This window comes from Neofelis nebulosa, chromosome 16 (genome assembly GCF_028018385.1).
Source record: "Neofelis nebulosa isolate mNeoNeb1 chromosome 16, mNeoNeb1.pri, whole genome shotgun sequence".
Classification (NCBI taxonomy): Eukaryota; Metazoa; Chordata; class Mammalia; order Carnivora; family Felidae; genus Neofelis; species Neofelis nebulosa.
In genome coordinates this window covers 59,259,517-59,282,889 of record NC_080797.1, presented here as the reverse complement: position 1 = coordinate 59,282,889, position 23,373 = coordinate 59,259,517, and the positions used below count along the sequence as shown (strand labels likewise).

Below are 23,373 nucleotides of genomic sequence, written 5' to 3'. Positions count from 1 at the left end.
CACAGTATTTTTTCTCTCCTCTATGTAGACCTTCCTGCAGGGAAAAGAATGTGGCCAACTAATGTGTGAGCTGTTCTGATCCATGAGTCAGTTTCCCCAAATCTAATGGGATCCAGGTCACCACTCTCCCATAGAACTTTCAATGGCAGAAATAAAAGCTCTATTATCTGTGCTGTCCACTATGGTAAACGTGTGGCTATCAAGAACTTGAAATGTGGCCAGCGTAAATGAGAAAATAATTTCATTAGATGTAAATTGCCACACATGGCAGGTCTAGGTGAACTAGCCAGATGCACCTTCGCAACCTGCATAACGAGCCCCAAACCTAGGTGGTGGGATGATCCCAGGTGACCCACCTTCATCGCCTTGCGTTAAGGAGCCAACCACCACCCTCCTCACTCTCATCTCTTACAAGCATGTATCTCCCTCCTGAAACAAAAATGCCATGTCGGGATTGGGAATGTTAAACTTCCCAGGACTCCATGAAAAGGTCAAAGAGGAAACTGTTCTTATTTTAAAACAAATGACAAGCAAACAACATTTAGAGTACAAAATCTCAAAGTAAAAATGCCCTAAAATAGACTCTCATATCATTAGGAACTCAACATATAATAAAAGTAGTACCACAATCAGTAGAGATAAAGGGCTAGCCACAAATGGTGTTGTAGAAAATTTAGTTAACTGGTTGGGGGGAAGAAAATGAGTTGTCTAAGGCAAGAGGAATAGGTATCATACACACACATCTTCTGGGCATCGAAAATCACCACAAAAAAAAAAAAAAGCTAGGGGCAAATTATTTGCAACAAAGGAGAGACGAACTAAAAATTAATATTCTTAATATTTTAAAAATTCTTTTAAATTAGTAAGAAAAAAGTTCAAAAAATAGTCAACGTGAAAAAACAAGAGAACCAAGAAAAACACATTAAACTTCATTAATACCCACCACAGGTAAAGTATTGACCTTTTCCTACATTGCATGAAAGTATTCTCATACATTGCAAACTGGCAGTACATATCAGTATCTTTAAAACAGTTACACCCTTTAATCCAGTAATTCTACCAGCAAATAACACACTCTTAAAGAAATAACCAGGGATGTGAACAAAGATTTATAAGAATCATCAACAGCATTTATAAGAAAAAAATCAGATATACACGATCCAACCACAAGGCATTAGTAAAATAAGTCATGGCTCATCCATACAATGGAATGTTATAAATTCATTACATGTTTTTAAGGCTATTTAATGACATAGAAAAATAACATAAGTGAAACATACTGCTAAGGAAAACTACACTTCTCCCGGTGACCTGAATGCTTCTCCCAGTGACCACAATGTTAAGTTAAAGGATGTAAAATTCAAACAGTTGCCTACCCTACTCCCAGAATGCCCTCTCTGCTCCAAGCCATCCTCCACTCTGGCTTCTGAAGGCCTTCTCTACTGCTCTCATCTACACCCTACCCACGTCCTCCTTTTGTTGCCGGACCTCCCCACTGTAGACACTTCTCTGAAGATTAGTCCCAGACAGAAGCCACTTTTGTAAAATCTTTATCCTCTTAAAGGACTTTTCCCCCCAATACCCAGCATCCTCTTCTGCTGCTTCAACAAGCTCTCTCAGGATGTCCAGCTGTCCCGCCAAACCCTACCTCTATCCCAAAAGCTTCCCTTCTTTTCTGCTAATACTGGGCACTTAATGAGTGAATGAATAAGTGATCTAACAGTATAAATCCAATGTCATAAAGGAAATCAGAGTTTAACTCCAGATGATGAGGTTATAGGATACTTTAATTTCTTCTCCACATTACTCTGCTCCCTCTATATTTCCTACAACAAATGTACACCATGTATACTTTTTTTAAAATATTTTTTTTAATGTTTATTTTTTGAGAGGGAAGGTGTGCACATGCTCTCAGGGGAGGGGCAGAGAGAGAGAGAAAGAGCATCCCAAGCAGGCTCCACCCTGTTAGCACAGAGCCCAATGCAGGGCTCGAACTCCCAAACCCTGAGACCATGACCTGAGCCGAAGCCGGACACTTAACCAACTGAGCCGCCCAGGGGCCCCATGTATACTTTTTTAATAAGGAGAGAACAAACAAATGGAACTGTACTTTCTCCTCCATTATTACTGGCCCCTAGGTACAGTTTAGAGCTACTCATTCTTGACCAAGGGTAACAAGAAAAACTCAGTTGTATGATTTCCATATATTTTGAGAAACATTTAGGACCGTACAGTAGTAGGTCAGACCTTAACAAGTAGCTTCTTGCCACTAAATAGCAATTCTCTCTTCTGGAATTAAAAATTAACAGGCTAACAAAACTAAAAAAGCATGTCCCAAAATCAGACAGCCATCTTGTCTGCTATCTCTCAACAAACTGCAGATGAACTCCTAATACAAATCTGGCCAAGAGGGCTTACAATGCTATTTCCCAAAGCGGGCTACGTTCTTCCTCTTGTCACAAATGGCCGGCTTGATGCATAGCGTGTTTAGCTACAAATGCTTCTGCTGACTCTCCCTGCAACATTTTCATGGCTCGCCAATATATCTGCCCGCAGTTCTCAGGTCTACCAAGGGGGTGGTTCAGTTCTTCTTTGATGTAATCCATCCAAAGATCTTTAAAGGGAAACAGTATGTTATTACTGTAAACATATAACTAGATCATTGATAAGGCTTTATTATATAAACTATTTAATACTGATTCAATATAACATTTCTAAGAAGCTGAACTTGTTGCTATTATCTCCCTAGAGCCCTGCGTGAAACAATGCCTCTCTCAGCTTCTTTACACTGAGAAGTATCAAAACTTTTTTTTAAGTGAAAACCTTCATTTCAAATCAAGACAATCCACGTATTTCATAAACCAAAAATACTAAATATTTTAGCGGGAGGACTCTGCTGAGTCTCTTTCAAGGTGAAAGTGAGTTTCAACGAATTCATTATAACCTTCTTATAATGCTTAATAAAACTTGCTTAGGTTATGAAAAATGCCATTTTCATTCACCTCACCAGGAGAAAGTCTGCTAAAAACCTTGTAAAAGCTAACGTATTTTTTTACTCTAAATTTAAGCACTATATAATATTTTTGACTTCATAAGTAAACGGGTTTATATGACATACCTACAGCCAGAAATACGTTTTATGGGTCCTCAATGAGGACGATGTGGCAACAGCCAGTGACAACTAATGTCAATTAGTATCCCGCTCCACCTTTGCTATCACTCCCACTCTTATTCTAACCTACATTAACCTTTCCTTTACAAATACCACATTTTTTAAGAGTATCAAACCCAGCAAATCTTTCTCTAATCCAGAGTTCTTTTTTTTTTTTTTAATTTTTTTTAACACTTATTTATTTTTGAGACAGAGAGAGACAGAGTAGGAACAGGGGAGGGGCAAAGAGAGAGGGAGACACAGAATCTGAAAAGGGCTCCAGGCTCTGAGCCGTCAGCACAGAGCCCGACGTGGGGCTCGAACCCAAGGACCGTGAGATCATGACCTGAGCCGAAGTCGGACGCTTAACCGACTAAGCCACCCAGGTGCCCCTAATCCAGAGTTCTTAAAAGAAGACCCACAGGGGCGCCTGGGTGGCGCAGTCGGTTAAGCGTCCGACTTCAGCCAGGTCACGATCTCGCGGTCCGTGAGTTCGAGCCCCGCGTCAGGTTCTGGGCTGATGGCTCGGAGCCTGGAGCCTGTTTCGGATTCTGTGTCTCCCTCTCTCTCTGCCCCTCCCCCGTTCATGCTCTGTCTCTCTCTGTCCCAAAAATAAATTTAAAAAAAAAACGTTGAAAAAAAAAGAAGACCCACAGACTCTTAATCTTGTGAACTTGAAATTATAAGCCAAATTACATCTGTAAGTATTTATGCACAAAGGGAGGGAGCGGGCAGTAACAGGATACCACCTTTATTCTCAAAAAGGGCCATGACCCACAAAGAGTTAAACACTGTTCTAACCACACTGATGGGTTACAGACCACACATGCAAACAGACGTGTCTATAACTGAAGTTTACTTACCAGAATCTACAGATCCGAACTCTCTCAAAGCCCTCTCATAATATTCTCTTAAGTTCACCATCTTGCAGGATTCCTAACAAAATAATCAGACAATCTTGCCTCAAAAGCCTAATTCAGAATGTCACAAATTCATTTCAATCACATTGTTAAACAGCTACCACCCATTAGGTATTTGTAGGGGAGAAGGCTCATGATGTAGGATGAACACAGCCTGGCTCTCAACGTATTCAGAGGAAAGTCAAAATACAGGAGACACCAGAGTGAAGTCAATGTCAAACAGTGATAAAAGCACTTTGCTATGATAGCATGGAAAAAAGCCTGATTAATTCTCAGTTGGGGGAATTCACAGGAAAACCTCAGTTGGCAGGTTCACAGGAAAATATATTTGAATGACCTGAGGGAAGAGGAGGATTTAAATAAGTAAATTGGGAAGGTTTACTCCCTGTAGCTAAGGATTTCTTTCTTTGGCGCATCTGGACTCTGGCACATATTAGCTATGTCCACCTTAAAACTTATTATGTGAAAGCAAAGCCTATATAAATACTAATTATATCACCTGCAGCAAGTTTTTTAAACCCTCTGACTTTAAGTTTCCCCACCCATAAAACAATAATACCTCTACAAGTATTAAATTAACTATTAAACTATAATAGTTAAATTAAAATATATTAATTTAACTATAAAATTAAATTAAGTATTAATACTACAAGTATTAAATTAAAATGCTAACTAGGGGCACCTGGGTGGTGCAGTCAGTTAAGTGTCTACCTCTTGATTTTGGCTCATGATCTCACAGTTCTTGAGTCTGAGCCCCACATCAGGCTCTGCACTGACAGTGCAGGTTCTTGGGATTCTCTCTCCCTCTGCCTTTCTCTCTGCCCCTCCCCCGCTCAAAATAACTAAAAAAACTTTCTCTTCACCTAAGACTGTATCCGTTTATAAAAAATCAACTTAACTTCATGTCATACACATGCATGATAAACAGAATCACTCTTTGTTAAAGGCTCGTAACGGGCAAAGGACAATGCAAAGTCCCTTCTTGGTGGTACCCCTTTTGGTCTTGTAACCTGCACGTCTCTGAAACCAGTATCATGACCTCCTTTATGGAAGAGGATGCCAAGGTTTAGAATTGCCCAAGACACATAACTATTATGTTATTAATCTGAAGCCTGGTTATTATTATGCTCTCTTTGCTCCTCCCCACTTGCACTCTCTCTCTCTCTCAAAAATAAAATAAAAACATAAAAAAAATTAAAGAAACAAATTTAAAAAATGTACTTCTTTGGGAGGACCATCTTGCAATATACAAAGAGCCATAAAAGAACTATTATCTCCAGTCCCAGAAATTTATCTCAAGAACCTGAATTATTATTCAAAAGAACAACGGGAAAAAAAAGCTGTATAAACAAAATGCTTACATCACTCTTATTTTCATTATCAAAAATCTGGAAACAACCTGTATGTAATGGACTGGTTAAGAAAACTACAGGTTTAAGAATAATACTGCAACCATTAAAAATGATAACCATGTGAAAACACAGGAAATGTGTTTACAAAATAATATTTAAAAAAGAAAAAGAAGGGGCGCCTGGGTGGCTCAGTCAGTTGAGCGGCCGACTTCGGCTCAGGTCACGATCTCGTGGTCCGTGAGTTCGAGCCCCACGTCGGGCTCTATGCTGACAGCTCGGAGCCTGGAGCCTGTTTCCGATTCTGTGTCTCCCTCTCTCTGACCCTCCCCCGTTCATGCTCTGTCTCTGTCTCAAAAATAAACGTTAAAAAAAAAAAAAAAAAATTAAAAAAAAAAAAAAAAGAAAAAGAAGAAGAAAGAACCTCCACATGGCACGTATGTCAGAAATAATTCTTGTATGAAAAAAAAAAATCTTATGTGTATATGTGTAAACAAAAAAATTAAACAATCAAAATTAAAATAAATATGGTCGGCTGCATTATTGTGACAGCATTACAGACACATTTGGATTTTCCTATATTATTTTAATTTTTTTTAACATTTATTTATTTTTGAGAGACAGAAAGAGAGCACAAGCAGGGGAGGAGCAGAGAGAGAGGGAGACACAGAATCGGAAGCCGGCTCAGGCTCTGAGCTATCAGCACAGAGCCTGAAGCAGGGCTCAAACTCACAGACCGCGAGATCATGACCTGAGCTGAAGTTGGCTGCTTAACCAACTGAGCTACCCAGGCACCCCTTCCTATATTATTTTTTAAACTGAGACTTTCTTATAATTTTCCTTACTTACAAGTTCAGTTAAAACCACCTGAAGCAGGGGCACCTGCATGGCTCAGTTGGTTGAGCATCTGACTCTTGGTTTTGGCTTAAGGTCATTATCTCACGGTTCATGGGTTCAAGCCCCGCATCCGGCTCCGCACTAGCAGCATAGAACCTACTTAGGATTTTCTCTCTCCCTCTCTGTCCCTCCCTCGCTCGCACATGCGCATGCTCTTTCTCTCTCAAATAAATAAATAAATAAAACTTAAAAAAAACCCACCAGCAACAGTTGCTGAGTGCCTACTCTCTACCTCATAACCCAATACAAGAGACAAACGGGATGCTCGGGTGGGAGGAAGCAGCACCTCCCAACCTGGCAGGGAGAGTTTCCTGTATGAAGTAACAGCTGAGCTTTCCACTTTCCAGACATGTACTTTGTCTTCTTTGCTTGATTACCATTCCTTAGCCATCTCTCTGAAAAAATGGTTAGATGAAGAGACCAGAAATGTACACCATATACATAAGAAGAGCTTTTTAAATGATGAAATGCTGCCAGAGATTGGTAACCATTAATTCATTTGCCCAGACAAGGAACACACTGACAGCACACTTACTTGCTCCTTTTCAAAGTGGATTATTTTCCTGAAAAAATCAACTGAAAATGGACGCCTTTCCTGCAAACTAAAATAAAGGGAGAAAACTGTTACCTTCCACAAAGACACAAAGCCTCTTACATCCCATGAATCTAATAAATACATATGCCTGCGCCTCCACAACACATGGTTTAATAAAGACCTGGCCACAACGCAGGGCAAGGCCTGGACTTGACCACCAGTCACTCAACAACACCTTCAGTGTCCAATAACTTACCCCTCACCCCCACCAAACTCCTTCCTATCCAGTTTTTCCTGTTGTCTCCTTCCACACTTTTACAGTTTAAAGTTCCCTCTGCCACATCTCAAGTCTTTTCTGAAGATGACCGATAATTCCACTTCTAACAATATATTCTAAGGAAATAATTTCCAACATCGGCAAATAATATTTGTACAGAAATGTTCACTAAAGCCAAATAAATTATGGTGCATCGACAGAGCAGTATATACATAACTATGTTCAATAAAAGATGTTCATGCAGAATTGTTACTGAAAAGGCCAGTGCAATGTTCACCAACAAAATGTAATTATAGTATAATCTCAAATAAGTGAAAACAAAATCTTTAAAGAATATACTAACCATGTGTTTTTTCTCTTGATGATGGGATTACAATGAGTTATTAGTTATCACCCTTTTTTTTTAAATTTTCCACAATAGGCATGAACTGCTTTTATTGTTCAAAAAAAGAAAGACTTGGGACACCTGGGTAGCTCAGTTGGTTAAGCGTCTGACTTTGGCTCGGGTCATGATCTCACGGTTCGCGAGTTCAAGCCCCATGTCGGGCTCTGTGCTGACACCTCAGAGCCTGGAGCCTGCTTTGGATTCTGTGTCTCCTTCTCTCTCTGCCTCTCCCCTGCTCATGCTCTGTCCCTGTCTCTCTCAAAACTAAATAACCATTTAAAAAAAAAAAAAAAAAAGAAAGACTTTTTGAAAGTCTCTTGGATTACTTCCTCAGATACTATTTGCCATACACACACAATCTGGGTGTGAGGGGCTGAGTATGGGGTGGAGAGACGAATAACAGCAATGAAAGAATATGAGTGTTATTTTTTTAACATGGGGCTCAAACTCACAACCCCGAGATCAAGAGTCACACGTTCTACTGACTAAGCCAGCCAAGCGCCCCTAAGAGTACCTTTTAAACACAGCTCTGGCCTTTTTGTAGCCACCGCTTCGGTAAGCCCAGTCCAGGTACTTATCCTTCAGAGTGATGGAGTCGGCACCTTTGACAGCTGAGAGAGCTTTCTACAAAAAAAAAAAAAAAAAAAAAAAAAAAAAGAAAGAAACTGCATGAGGAAATTTATAAATATCAAAGCATATTTTCTCTGCCCACCACAAGACTCACAACATGGGGCCTAGACCTTAAAAATGGCTTCAGTGTCTTCTTGGCTTTTGGCACCTTCACTCCACTCTGCCCAAGAAATCCACAATGGTAGACAAATCTGGTCACAAAAAGAAAAACAAAAAGTTAGAAAATGATGGCCTAGCATTGTGCTCTGAAAACTAGTCACTACAGAGACAGGGTCCTGCTAAGATAACCAATATGTAAAATATGGATGCACTCCCAGTCTGTCCTCGCTGTGACCAAATACTCAGTGCCCAGTAGGAATGGCAGGCCAGAGCACACACAGACTTGTGACCAAGACCCCCAAAGCAGCGCTCTCCTATCAGAGATGGCTCCCTTCTGTCGGACAGCACTGCCTACAGCTATCCTCAGGCATCTCTGAACTAAGCAATGAAGAGTCCATAGCTGGTCAGACCCACAGCTACCCAGGTCACATCTCTGCTGTCTGGGGACCCACCACACAAGTACTACCCAATCCAGGCTCAACGATCTCATCTTCATTCATGTCTCAGAAACACACACCAATGAGCAGTAAAATAATTAAGAATTTTTCCCACTTTTACTTTCCCACTTTTACTTCCACAACACTTTTCTCCTACTAACATAAAAGGGCCTGCTAATATATTTGTTTTTCAAATTTTTTTAACATTTATTTATTTTTGAGACAGAGAGAGCATAAATGAGGGAGGGGGCAGAGACAGAGGCACAAAATATGAAGCAGTCTCCAGACTCTGAGTTGTCAGCAGAGAGCCCAACATGGGGCTCGAACTCACAAACCGTGAGATCATGACATGAGCTGAAGTTGGCTGCTTAACCAACTAAGCCACACAAGTGCAAAAGGGCCTGTTAATATAAAAGGACCTGGCTGGCTCAGTCAGTGGAGCGTGCAACTCTTGATATCAGGGTTTTAAGTTGGAGCCCCATGTTGGGTGTAGAGATGACTTAAAAATAAAATCTTTAAAAACAAACAAAAAAAGATTCACTGCAAAGCTTTAAGGTTTAGGAATATATGTGTGTTTAGGGGCACCTGGGTGGCTCAGTCAGTTAAGCATCCAACTTCGGCTCAGGTTTCATGAGTTTGAGCCCTGCATTGGGCTCTCTGCTTTCAGTGCAGGGCCTGCTTCAGATACTGTCTCCCCACTTCTCTCTGCCCCTCCCGTGCGCACATTCTTTCTCAAAAATGAATAAACGTTAAAAAAAAAGTGTGTGTTTAAAGATCAGACTTAAGGGCGTCTGGATGGCTCAGGTGGTTAAGCATCCAACTTTGGCTCTGCTCATGATCTTGAGATGAGTTCAAGCCCCGCGTCAGGCTCTGTGCTGACAGCTCGGAGACTGGAGCCTGCTTCGGATTCTGTGTCTCTCTCTGTGTTCCTCCCCTCGCTCACGCTGTTTCTGTCTCTGTCTCTGTCTCTCTCAAAAATAAAGATTAAAAAAATTTTTTTTTTTAATTAGGCTTAAAAATAAATAAAAAAATAAAAATCAGGCTTAAGTTCATCTTTGGAAGCAAGTGAAAATAATTCTCTATTAATATTTCTCACTTGTAAGATATCAAAACAGAAAACGTTCATATGATTTAGCCATTTTTCAAATAGTGAATTAGAAATAGGCTAGTAAATCAAAGTAAATCCTTCCACGCCTGACCCCTGACCCCCGGGCACAAATGCACTCTGGAGCCAGCCATCGTCAGGTACGCAACACTGCAAAGGATCTCTGCCTCTCGAGTCTCAAAAGGTTTCCCAGACAGGAGGAAGTACAAGGGACGCAGTTCACAGACCTGGGCTTTCAGGTGTGCAAAAGCTTCTTCAAAAAGCACAGCTACGTCGGGGCTCTCGGAGTCAATTAGCACCCGCAGCTTCATCTGCCACATCGTTACAGAGTCTCTGAACGATTCAGTCCCGGCTACTGCCACCTCCAGAGCTTCCTTCAAGAAGTCGTGATGCAGCAACAACTCAATCTAGAGAAGACAAAGGATTACTGGAAAATTAACTGCAGAAAGCTACATCTCATTTTTTTTTTTTAACGTTTATTTCTTTTTGAGACAGAGAGAGACAGAGCATGAACGGGGGAGGGGCAGAGAGAGAGGGAGACACAGAATCCGAAACAGGCTCCAGGCTCCGAGCCATCAGCCCAGAGCCTGACGCGGGGCTCGAACTCACGGACCGCGAGATCATGACCTGGCTGAAGTCGGACACTTAACCGACTGCGCCACCCAGGCGCCCCTCATTTTTTTTTTAAACATAATTTAAGCTTATTTATTTTGAGAGAAAGAGAGAAATACAGCATGAGCTACGGAGGGGCAGAGGGGAAAGAGAGAGAGAGAGAGAGAGAGACAGAGAGACAGAGAGAGAGACAGAGAGAGAGACAGAGAATCCCAAGCAGGCTCCGTGCTGTAAGTGCAGAGCCCATCTTGGGGTTTGAACTCACAAACCATGAGATCATGGCTCATAACCGACTGAGCCACCCAGGGGCCCCAAAGCTACATCTCACTGAAGGTGATAATTTCCACAGCATTTCCACTAAGCCTTTTACCATTACTGCCAAAGGGGCATAAAGTGAACAATCTGAAATTCCTTTCATTGCCTGCTCTTATTCCTAATGGCTACCAAAAAACAGAGACGATGTTGAAAGTAGAGGGCCTAAATAACTTAGATTGAAAGTTAAGTTTTTAGGGGCACCTGGTTGGCTTAGTCAGTGGAGCTTACAACTCAGTCTTGGGATTGTCAGTTCAAGCTCCACAGTGGGTGTAGAGATTATGTATAAATAAATTTTTTTTTAAACATTTAAAAAAAAAATAAAACTTTTAATAATATAGTTCACTATAATAAACCCCACACCCACGAAAACAGAATATAAAAATCAGTAGACAAAACCAGTATTTGTGAGGGGTGCCTGAGTGGCTCAGCTTATTCATTCAAATGGAGTTGGACACACAATAAACTAATACAATTTTTCTGAAATATATTTGACACTATGTAACAACAGTCATGGAAGTACTCCTGTCTTAAACTTGGAAATGTTACTTTAACAAATATGGGGCACCTGGGTGGCTCAGGGGTGTGAGTGTCCAACTCTGTTTCGGCTCAGGTTGTGATCTCGCGGTTAAGTGGGTTCGAGCCCACATTGGGCTCTGTGCTGACAGCGAGGAGCCTGCTTGGGATTCTCTCTCCCTCTCTCTCAGCCCCTCCCTCACTCATGCTGCCTTTGTCTCTCTCAAAATAAATAAATAAACTTAAAAAAAAAATTACTGAACAAGCAAGTAAACAGAAGGAAATCATATGTGTTCAAAATGCTTATTTTAACTATTTTAACAGGGGGGAAGAAACTTAAAACCAATTCAATTTTTAAAACTGTGGAAGAGCAAATAAAAGGCAGCATGTAATCTGCTCATTTGGCAAGCATTTTTATTGTACACTATATATGCTAGATTCAATTATCAGGAAATCAGGTATGTTCTCTACCACCCCCAGAGCCTCTAACAGGCACAGTTTGATACCTGCCGTGACAGAAAAAGAATCATATGCTGTAAGAGTAAAAAGCAGAAGCACCCATCTATGGCAGCGATAAGACAGGAAACACCATTTATGCTAAGGATTAAGAAGAGGGATTTGTGAGAGAAGGCTCTCCCAACTGGCATGCACACGAGGCTGAACTGAAGAGAGAGCTTGGATACAAAAGGAAATCCAAGTTTAACATGGCTGGAGGAGTGGAATGTATACTGGAGAACTGGCAGGTGAGGCCAAGGCCATATTAGGGAGACTGACAAGCTTTATCCAAAGACCATGGGAAGCCACAGAATAATTTGATCATCAATTTTAGAAGATCATTTTGCAGAGAATAATCTGGGAAAACAATGGATGCAGAAATCAGCTAAGCATTTTAAGTTTAGAGGCAGTGTACTGAGGAACTCTCATTAAAGGCAAAGTCACCAGAGTGATGAAGTCGTAAGCTCAGGAAGGGCAGCATCAGAGATCTGGGAAGGAGAGGATGTCTGAAATAGCCAGAGTGGTGAATGACAAGACAGCAATAATGGAAAGAGAGCAGGGCTGCCAAGGCCCCTCTAAATTTACAGGGTGTGACTATCTTGCCAGCATTCAATAGCTCAAACAGCAGCAGCTGAACTCATCCAAGCCTGGGATTTTTCCCAGATGTCATAATGGGAAAACAGTACCTCACTCATGGTATAACACAGCAGGCTAGCATATAGTTTATGCATTACCTAGCTATACAGAAAAAGTATTTTCTAAAATGAACTACTGGGACCTCATCAAGATAAAAAGTTTCTCTGCACAGCGAAGGAAACAATCAGCAAAACTAAAAGGCAACCAATGGAATGAGAGAAGATATTTGCAAATGACATATCAGATAGAGTCAGTATCCAAAATCTATAAAGAACTTATCAAACTCAACACCCAAAAAACAATCCAGTGAAGAAATGGGCAAAAGACATGAATAGACACTTTTCAAAAGACATCCAGATGGCCAAGACACACGAAAAAATGCTCAACATTACTCATCATCAGGAAAATACAAATCAAAACCATAATGAACTACCACCTCACAGCTGTCAGAATGGCTCACATTAGGGGGCGCCTGGGTGGCGCAGTCGGTTAAGCGTCCGACTTCAGCCAGGTCACGATCTCGCGGTCCGTGAGTTCGAGCCCCGCGTCAGGCTCTGGGCTGATGGCTTGGAGCCTGGAGCCTGTTTCGGATTCTGTGTCTCCCTCTCTCTCTGCCCCTCCCCCGTTCATGCTCTGTCTCTCTCTGTCCCAAAAATAAAAAATTAAAAAAAATAAAAAAAAATAAAAAAAATTAATTAATAAAAAAAAAAAAAAAGAATGGCTCACATTAACAACTCAGGCAACAACAGATGTTGGCGAGGATGCGGAGAAAGAGGATCTCTTTTGCATTGTTGGTGGGAATGCAAACTGGTGCAGCCTCTCTGGAAAACAGTAAGGAGGTTCTTCAAAAAATTAAAAATAGAACTACCCTACGACCCAGCAACTGCACTACTAGGTATTTATCCAAAGGACACAGATGTGCTGTTTCGAAGGGACACACGCACCCCAATGTTTACAGCAGCACTGTCGACAATAACCAAAGTATGGAAAGAGCCCAAATGTCTACCGATGGATGAATAAAGAAATGTATGTGTGTACATAGGTATGTATGTATGTATGTATGTATGTTTGTATATATGTATATACATACACACAGACACACACACACACACAATGGAGTATTACTCAGTGATCAGAAAGAATGAAATCTTGCCATTTGCAACAACATGGATGGAACTAGAGGGTATTACGCAAAGCAAAATTAGTCAGAGAAAGACAAATATCATATGACTTCACCCATATGTGATATTTAAGATATAAAACAGATGAACACGGGGGGAAGAGAAGAAAAAATAATATAAAAACAGGAAGGGGACAAAACTTAAGAGATGCTTAAATACAAAGAACAAACTGAGGGTTCCTGGAGGGGCTGTGGGTGGGAGGATGGCTACATGGGAAAGAGGGCACTGAGGAAGACACTTGTTGGCATGAGCGCTGGGTGTCATACATAGGGGATGAATCAATCACTGGATTCTACTCCTGAAATCATTATTGCACCATATGCTAACTTGGATGTAAATTAAAAAATAAATAAATAAAAAATAAAAACTAAATAAAAAGTATTTTGGGGGCACCTAGGTGGCTCAGTTGGTTGAGCATCAGGTTCTTGATTTCGACTCAGGTCATGATCTCACAATTCATGAGATCAAGCCCACCGTCAGGCTCTGTGCTAACAGTGTGGAACCTGCTTGAGGTTCTCTCTATCCCTCTCTCTACCCCTCCTCCATGTCTGCCCCCACATTCTCTCTCACTCTCTCTCAAAATAAATAAACATTTAAAAAGTATTTTTTTAATAATTTTTTTTTTAAACATTTATTTATTTTTAAGACAGAGAGAGACAGAGCATGAACGGAGGAGGGTCAGAGAGAGGGAGACACAGAATCTGAAACAGGCTCCAGGCTCCGAGCTGTCCGCACAGAGCTGGACGCGGGGCTCGAACTCACGGACCGCGAGATCATGACCTGAGCCGAAGTCGGCCGCTTAACCGACTGAGCCACCCAGGCGCCCCTAAAAAGTATTTTTTAAGGGTTGCCTGGGTAGCCTAGTCAGTTAAGCATCCGACTCCTGATTTTGGCTCAGGTCATGATCTCAAGGGTTGGTGAGTTCGAGCCCCGCGCATCGGGTTCTGTGCTGACAGTGCAAAGCCTACTTGGAATTCTGTCTCCTCCTCTCTCTACCCCTCCCCCGTTTGCTCTTTGTATCTTTTTCAAAAACAAAAATAAACTCTTAAAAAGTATTTTTTAAATGTTAACGTACGAACATTTTTTTATAAGTTAACGACTTTGTGAGCTGCCAAAAACAAGGATCACTATTTTTTTTTTTTAATTTTAGAGAGAGAGAGAACACACATACACACAATGCACGCAAGAAAGAGGGAGAGGGAGAGAGAGGCAATCTTAAGCAGGCTGCATGCTCAGCACGGAACCCAAGGCCAGGCTTGATCTCACAACCCTGGGATCATGACCTGAGCCGAAATCAAGAATCGGACACCCAACTGACTGAATCACCCAGACACTCCTCACTAACACTGTTTTAAAATCAAGTAAACAAACTCAGAAAAGTTAAGTGGTTTGCCCAAGTTGTCTAGCTAGTAAGTGACAAAACCCAATGTAGAAATACCTCAGTGCATTATCCTGGTCTCCATACCAATCCTCACCCACCCCAGAAAGTAGGCATGGGTTAACAGGTTTCTTACTAGAATGTCAGCTTCTGAAACACAGGAACACATCTAACCTCTCTTTATTTTTATCGTAGCAATGCTTAATCTGGGCTAGGCAGATATTTACGAAAGGGATGTTCAGGACAAGATGTATGGGTAAACAAAATAAACCCAAGTTGCGACTCCCTGTTCTGGCTATTTTCCACCACGTAACATTCCTTTCTTTACTGTACAGATTTCATTTCCGGCATATACCAAATACCGAGCGTCAAATGTAATGTCACTCATCTTCCATACCAAACATCCAAATGGGTTTAGTCACATAACACATAACAATATATTAAAACACATGACACCATCATGAGCCAACTGGAATCAAGTACATGTTACTGGCAGTGAATGTGCCCTTACCCACTGCTTGTACTGAAATTCCGGTAGAAGTCTGAGTTCATGTGCCTTCCTGAACGCCATCATGGTTCTTTCCAGCCTCTGAAATCAGAAAAATCTCTCAGTTCGTTACAAACATCCCCACAGGGGTCTGTGGCCTCTGACAGGAACAAGTGCAACCAAGAAAAGGAACTTGAGGTAGTTTCCCTTATGATTAGACCCGCTAAACAGCACACCAAACACAGCCCAGTAACAGGGTGCTTCTTAATCAGGTGGCCGGAAAAAGGATACAGCAGGCTCAGACCTTCAGAATGACAGGTCAACCACAAGGGGAAAGAGCTTAGGTTAAGTTCTTGGAAGCTGTCCCAGGCCCCAAAGGAGCCACGTGTCTGCTCTTTTTACAGAAAACAGTCACTTTCTAGTCAGCCACTATAACCATGTAACGTAGGTCCTCACCTTCTCTCTGAGGAACTGACTGCTTGTCTTCTTGGTGAATCTTTCCAAGCAGAAGGTGATGTAACACTTCCACATGGCCTCTGGAAAAGTCAGATTATGCGGATCACATCACTAGTTCTCTCCATTTAACAGTCATCATACATCTTTCCTTTGAAGGGAAATTCCTCTGAAAAAGGGTTTAAGCTAGTCTGGTGGAAAAAACTAGTTATTCTGATTACAGCTAATCAAACATCTCAAATACTGAGTAATGACTTAGCTATAAAAAGTAAAGGGCAGCCTGTGTGGCTCAGTCGGTTAGGCATTCAACTTCAGCTCAGGTCATGATCTCATGGCTGGTTTCAGTTCATGCCCCGCGTTGGGCTCTGCGCCGACAGCTCAGAGCCTGGAGCCTGCTTCAGATTCTGTGTCTCCCTCTCTCTGCCCCTTCCTTCCCTGCTCACGCTCTCTCTCTCAAAAATTAAACATTAACACTCCAATATATAAAATTTGGAAGCAAGTCTGTATGAAAAGAGAATTAGAGAATGACAATCTTCTGAATTATCATTTCCTATGTACCATTTCCCCCAAATGGATACCATTACTATTGAAGAAGGTCATCAAAGCTCCATCTTTGACCACCACAGAACAAGTTGGAAAGGCAGGCACACTGTAAACTAGCACAGAGAGAATCCTGAAACTGACGTTGGTAATGGGAACGGAAGCTTCGGCTTCCCATTCGTGAATACTAACTTCGACACCACCCCAAGGTTTGGTGAAGTTCACCTGTAGGGAGAGTCTTCACCGCCTCTTCATACACAGCACAGCACCTCTCCTCCTTCCGGCCCACCTCCACTGCTCTGGCTTGTTTTGTCGCAGGCTGCTCTCCTCCTGGCTGTGACTCTATCTCTAATTCTCGCCGTGCCACATAATCCCAAGTGAGAGGGTCATCTGTGTGTAGAGCCTGAAGGCTGAAAAGCAGTTCACTGGCATCAGCCCTATGACACGAAACTTAACTCAGTATCAAACAGAGACAGTTCCCAATGCTCTAAAAATGCACCCAGGAGCACCTGGGTGCCTTAGTCGGTTGGGCAACCGACTTGGGCTCAGGTCATGATCTCACGGTTCATGAGTTCGAGCCCCATGTCGGGCTCTGTGCTGACAGCTTGGAGCCTGGAGCCTGCTTCGGATTCTGTCTCCCTTTCTCTGTACCTTCCCTGCTTACACACTGTGTCTCTCAAAAGTAAACGTTAAAAAAAAAAAAAAAATTTAAGAGTGCACTCGGGACACCCCTTTAACAATTCCATTACCAGGAGACAATTCCCCAGCAAGCCCTCCAGAGATCTTCACGCTCACTGTATAAATTTTGTCAATCAATCAGAGTTGTGGCACATTTATTAGGTTTCAGAATGTTTCAGATTTCATTCACAAGTTAGCTCTCAAAGTTAAATCAACAGGTATGTGTGATGAGACAGTCCTCGAGCCCTGGAGAACCTTATATCCAGGCTCTTGATTTTCTGTAACAGAGGCAAGGAAAAAAAAAAAAAAAGCACGACCTAAACCTCTACCAAAGCTCTGAAGGCATCCAAAGGGCAAACAAGCCAAGTTCTGTTTTATCTCCTGTGAAAGTAAGGGGTGCTACCTAAGAGTGATGTACCCACAAGGCAGGCTGCAAAAAATTCTCAAACAATATGCTCCAACATTGAAGAATAAAATAACCTACAGCAATCACTGCAAACCTTTATGAGGACCACTCTCATTCTATGGACAAAAGACATGCCAGCACAGCAGAAATATACGTCTTAATATCAGCTGTACGATATGTTTGTCACTGAGTAAAGACAAACTAACTCCCAAGAGAAGCCCAGAAGTGAGTCAAACAAGTTCTCCAGAGATATTTACTTTTCTATGACTTACTATGATACAAAAGCCCTAAAACCTTGCTTTCTTCCAAGGACTTAGCACAGTGTCTTCTTTCCCTCTTTCTAAACACCCAACCTCAAACTTTTACCACAAGATCGGAAATAGACATATTCACCTTTCCACGAACTTACTTACTCATCATAAATTTCTCTTTGCAGATCTTTGGCAAAGTCAAATAGCTGTGCAATTGTAAGCAGTGACACGTGAAATTCTGCACCTAAAATTTTAAAAATTGGGAAGGGGAGTAAGACTGTCAAGTGTCATTTTACTGTAAAGAACCACTTTCTTCTACAAGAAAGTACCACTTTCTTGATGTACTAGAGCTAATTCTTTTGTATTATTTGAGAAATAGGACAAAACAGAAAAAAAAATCACCCATAGCCCCACTACACAAGCAAAGTCATTAGTGATATTTTAGAGTATTCATAAGTACTTTTCTTCTAAACGTCTTAAAAGCATAAAGAAATGTTCTAAATCACCTATTTCTTTCCAACTCTCCATGTGAATTAAATACTCGATAAACTTACTGAAATGTTCAAGTATACCCTAAGGGGCTATCAATGTTTTCTGAAAGAAACAGGACACTATTCCCATAGAATCTTATATACACTCTAACAGAATTTCTAACATAAATTTTCAACATTAGCTAAAGGTCTTCCTCCCTTTTAATTTTTTTAATGCTTATGTTTTAGAGAGAGAGAGAGACAGAGTATGAGTGAGGAAGGGCAGAGAGAGTGGGAGACGCAGAATCTGAGGCGGGTTCCAGGCTCCGAGCTGTCAGCACCGAGCCCGATGAAGAGCTCAAACTCACAAATGCAGAGCTCAAACTCACAAACTACAAGATCATGACCTGAGCTGAAGTCAGTCGCTTAACCGGCTGAGCCACCCAGGCGCCCCAGTCTTCCTCATTTTAAATAGAACATTGTGGGGTGACTGGGTAGCTCAGTCAGTTAAGCATCAAACTTCAGCTCAGATCATAATCTTGCAGTTCATGAGTTCAAGCCCCATGTCAGGCTCTGCACTATCTGCACGGATAATGCAGAGCCTGGTTGGGATATTCTCTCTCTCTCTCTCTCTCTCTCTCTCTCTCTCTGCCACACCCTGCCCACACATATTTGCATTCTCTCTCTCTCAAAATAAACATAATAAATAGAATGTTGCACTTTCCATCATAAATATTCAAAACATACGTACCTTTAATTATGTTCACAGAATTTTTGTAGATAATCCGTGCCAACTCGCCCTTAAGGATTTCTTCAGGATAATCAAGATTCCCCTAAAGAGTATTATAGTAAACATAACAGATAGTGCCAGTAACTAGAAAAAGCACTAGGATAAAAATTAACAGCCCTAGACTATCTGTGCCATATGGCCTCTGGCAAACCACGTCTCTCTCTGGGCCACTTTCCTCCTTGTAAAATGTGCAGCCTGAACAAGACCACTGATCTTCCCAATGTGTTCTCTCAGGCTCCTAGAGCAATAGCAAGATCACATGGCTTAAGGCCTGACTCTACTTAGACCAGAGCAGGTCAGGTTTTACATGGCTTGTTTACCCTTCTGGGTAAACTTTTATTTGAATAAAAAAGTTCACAGCTGGAAACCACAATAACAGATGATAGCAAAGTTCCTTTTTCAGCTCAAACATTCTAAAACTTTTCTTTAAAATTACCGTCACCAAAAAAATTATATAAAAAGCTAGGAACCACACATTTCACAACCTTCCTCGAGCTCCTTCAACCCATTAGTATGTCATTTAATGAAACCATAAAGTATTAGGGAAACCATTTACCCTTCGATCAGTAATAAATTATTTTGAGGACTACTTGAAACAGTCCAAATGTGTATTTTTAAAGCACAGAATTCCATTTTTATTACTAAGCCCGTTTAATTAAATCAACTCTAGATTCATCTCAAAGTTTCAAAACTGGCATTAAATAAAAAATACATTTAAAAAATTGTCTCTTATTCCTAAGAAGGCTCAAAGCACCATTAATTGTTAATGTGTGATGACATGTTCGGATCTTACCACATCCATTTTGGCCTTTTCAAATTCTTCCTTTTCCTTCCTCAGTTTCTCAGTATGCATCAGCTCCATCCTAAAGTACTATACAAGGGAAATTATCAACTGAAAATCTTTGGAAATATATATTTTTTTAATTAGAAATACATAAGATGCCATTTATTACCCATAAATATCAGATCTGTGAAAGTCTGGGGATAGCGTGATATTTTTTGTTATGAAACTAGATGACACTGACAAGAAGGGAGTTCCTTGTGATGGTAGAACAGCTCTGCATTTTGATTGTGGTGGTGGTTACACAAATCTACACATGTAAAAAAAAAAAAAATGACAGAGAACCAACCATATGCACACATTAGACCAATGTCAATTTCCTGATTTTAATATATGTATTACAATTTCATAAAATTAACCATCAGGAGGTGCCTGGGTGGCTCAGTCGGTTGAGGGACTAACTCTTGATTTCAGCTCAGGTCATGATCTCACAGTTGTGGGATCGAACCCTGTGTTGGGCTCTATGCTGACAATGCAGAGCCTGCTTGGGATTCTCTCTCCCCCTCGCTCTCTGCCCCTCCCCCACTTGTATTCTCTCTCAAAATAAATAAGTGTGAAAAAAAAGTTTTATAAATTTCTTAAAGTTTATTTATATTTTGAAGGAAAGAGAGACAGCGTGAGCGAGAGAGGGGGACACAGAATCCGAAGCAGGCTCCAGGCTCTGAGCTGTCAGCACAGAGCCCAACACAGGGCTCAAGCTCCCGAGCGGTGAGATCATGACCTAAGCCAAAGGTGGACTCTTAAACCGACTGAGCCACCCAGGCACCCTCTAATTTACTTTGAAAAAGAATAAGCAATAAACCTATTTCTATTTTTGGAAATACCAGTTTGAGTATTTAGGAAAACTTCCAAAAAACATAAACAATACTTCCATAAAATAACCTTATAACGGCAGGGAGGAGTGATACTTATTGTTTCTCAATCAAAATACTACAGGTAGCAAAGGGATATCAAAAAGAATATGAAAACAAGGGAAGAAATGCTGAGCTGCAATATAAAACATCATTAAAGAACTACAAGACCAAAAATCACTAGTTAGGACAGCTACAGAACCTACAAGCATAAAGACCCAAATCGGGGTGCCTGGGTGGCTCAGTCAGTTAAGCATCTGACTTTGGCTCAGGTCATGATCTAGTGGTTCGTGAGTTCGAGCCCTGCGTTGGGTTCTGTGCTGACAGCTCAGAGCCTGGAGCCTGCTTCAGATTCTGTGTCTCCCTTTCTCTCTACCCCTCTCCTGCTAGCGCTCTGTATCTCTCTCAAAAATAAACATAAAAAAAAAAAAAAATTAAAATTAAAAAAAAAAAAAAAAGACCCACATCTTTTTCCATCAAATAAGGCTTCATCTTCAATTGAAGACAGTAGTTTCTCCCTTATCCTGACAAATACCTCAAAAAAGGGCAGCTTCTAATAATACACCATTTTTAGCACTTGCTTTTTTCTTAATTGAAAGTCTGGCCATCACTGTTCTAGTGCCTCCCTCTGAGGCGTTAAGTCCAGCAAGAGGGGAAGGAGGGATGTATCTCAAGAAAAAAGAGACAATAAGAATAAGTGGGGAAAAATGAAGAGAAGCCAAAAGAAGAAGATGGAAAAAGAGAGAGAAAGGAAGGAGAGAAAGAAGATAAGAAGTAGGGAAGGTAGATGCAAGGGAAAAAACAACAAAGGTATAAAGATGGCTGAACCCTGGCCCCACAACGAAAATAGGTAGGGTCCAGTTCCCCACCCCTCCCAACCATAATGGGCAGTAAGAGTTCTAATCTCTAACAACCTGGAAGATGCATACGGTCAACACCTAATACTGGCCAAGAAACAGCTTCGCCACTCTCCTTTTTCAGCAGCTCCTCTACTTATCCCTAGCCTCCACAAATGCAAGTCTTTTTAACTTAATCAAGAATGTAAGTCTACAGAGGACCAAAACTGAGACATCACTCTTTCACCTTACAGGTACACAACTCACTTCTTGATAAAGTTTTGGGCACTCTGGATGAAAGCGCAGAGCTCGAAGAAATAGTTGTCTTGCACTTTCTGAAGATAAGCGATCTTCCATTTCCCATTTGGCTGCCATAATCCACAAAGCTATATAAATAAAAAACATCAGACTTCATTTCAATAAATCAATCAAGTCAGACTAAAAAAAAAAGATCAATGCTCCAATTTTAATACTCAAAGAATTATTTTTAATCTTCCCAAAAGAGGAAAGGGATGGAGAGAGGGAATTTCAATGGTTATTTGTAAAGTATTGCTGCTTTACCTAAAATTAGAGTATTCTGGGGCACCTGGGTGGCTCAGTGTGTTAAGTATCCGAGTATTGATTTCAGCACAGGTCATGATCTCACAGTCCATGGGTTCAAGCCCCGTGTCAGGCTCTGAGCTGATAGCACAGAGCCTGCTTGGGATTCTTTCTCTCCCTGTCTCTCTGCCCCTCCCGCATGCTTATGTGTACTCTCTCTGAAAATAAACTTTAAATAAAATAAAAATAAATAAATAAAAATTAGAATATTCTGAAGCGAAGAGGTAAATGATAACATCTGTGGGTACGTATGTGTCTCATTCAATCTAAGATCAACATCACTATAAGTCACATATAAACTTTAGAACTACAAAAATACTGGAAGAAATTGTGCATCTTAGAATCCATGAAATAAAAATATTTCACTCTTGGGGCGCCTGGGTGGCGCAGTCGGTTAAGCATCCGACTTCAGTCAGGTCACGATCTCGCGGTCTGTGAGTTCGAGCCCCGTGTCAGGCTCTGGGCTGATGGCTCGGAGCCTGGAGCCTGTTTCCGATTCTGTGTCTCCCTCTCTCTCTGCCCCTCCCCCGTTCATGCTCTGTCTCTCTCTGTCCCAAAAATAAATAAAAAACGTTGAAAAAAATTTAAAAAAAAAAAAAAAATATTTCACTCTTTTTCTTTATTTAAGTAGCTTATAATTTCTTTTGAATGGCTCAACATTAAAAATAAAATTTTTATCACACCTGTCGGGAATAAAGGCTTTAAAAACAAAAACCTTTGTCTTTCTACACAGGAAATCAACGTCGAGTTAACATTCCAGCTATTTCCCTAGAAACTTAATAAAAGTCAGCTATGTTACCAGACAAGACTGCCTTCGGTAAAAATGACTCATGGTTAGTAACCACGTCTGGACTAGAAGGGTTATTAATGAGAGCGCGCGACTGCTTTGGGCTTTCCTGAGCATGTGACTCCTGAAATTGAGCACAGTCCTTTCTAGGATCCCTGGAAGCTGTGCCCATCCACAGGACTTCTAAATCAGAGCTGTTCCTCCACCCATTCACATGGTCTCATTCCCTCACACCTGAACTGTCATCTTGGGGACCAAGGACTGGCCTCCAAATTGCTAAGAGTACTCTACTAAAGACTCTCACCTAATGCTGTATCCTCTGGTGAATTAACTGGTGCCAAATGTGGCCTATCTTAGCCTGTGTAGCGTGAACCTGGTTGAGCCTAATACTTGAGAATAGGCACTGGAGTACCTCCCCTATAAAATCATGTGCTATTTCACACAGTATTCACAAGAGAAGTCTTTCTC

At 41.1% G+C, this 23,373-nt stretch overlaps 1 protein-coding gene across 2 annotated transcripts in view; it reads right to left on the bottom strand.

Moving 5' to 3' along the window:
- Window positions 1–486: 486 nt before the first annotated feature.
- Window positions 487–23,373, bottom strand: part of UTP6 (UTP6 small subunit processome component) — a 31,861-nt gene continuing 8,974 nt past the window's right edge. The window contains exons 7-19 of one of the 2 annotated variants that reach the window (XM_058703158.1): window positions 21,786–21,904; window positions 19,784–19,861; window positions 18,952–19,033; window positions 17,893–17,974; window positions 16,621–16,832; window positions 15,859–15,938; window positions 15,427–15,504; window positions 10,013–10,192; window positions 8,255–8,335; window positions 8,029–8,138; window positions 6,853–6,919; window positions 4,015–4,087; window positions 487–2,614 (exon numbers count right to left, since the gene is read on the bottom strand). In XM_058703158.1, coding sequence (XP_058559141.1) covers window positions 2,457–2,614; window positions 4,015–4,087; window positions 6,853–6,919; window positions 8,029–8,138; window positions 8,255–8,335; window positions 10,013–10,192; window positions 15,427–15,504; window positions 15,859–15,938; window positions 16,621–16,832; window positions 17,893–17,974; window positions 18,952–19,033; window positions 19,784–19,861; window positions 21,786–21,904 — 1,400 coding nt within the window. In that variant the 3' untranslated portion in view covers window positions 487–2,456. The remainder of the gene's footprint in view (window positions 2,615–4,014; window positions 4,088–6,852; window positions 6,920–8,028; window positions 8,139–8,254; window positions 8,336–10,012; window positions 10,193–15,426; window positions 15,505–15,858; window positions 15,939–16,620; window positions 16,833–17,892; window positions 17,975–18,951; window positions 19,034–19,783; window positions 19,862–21,785; window positions 21,905–23,373) is intronic. The other variant, XM_058703159.1, reaches the window with a different exon arrangement.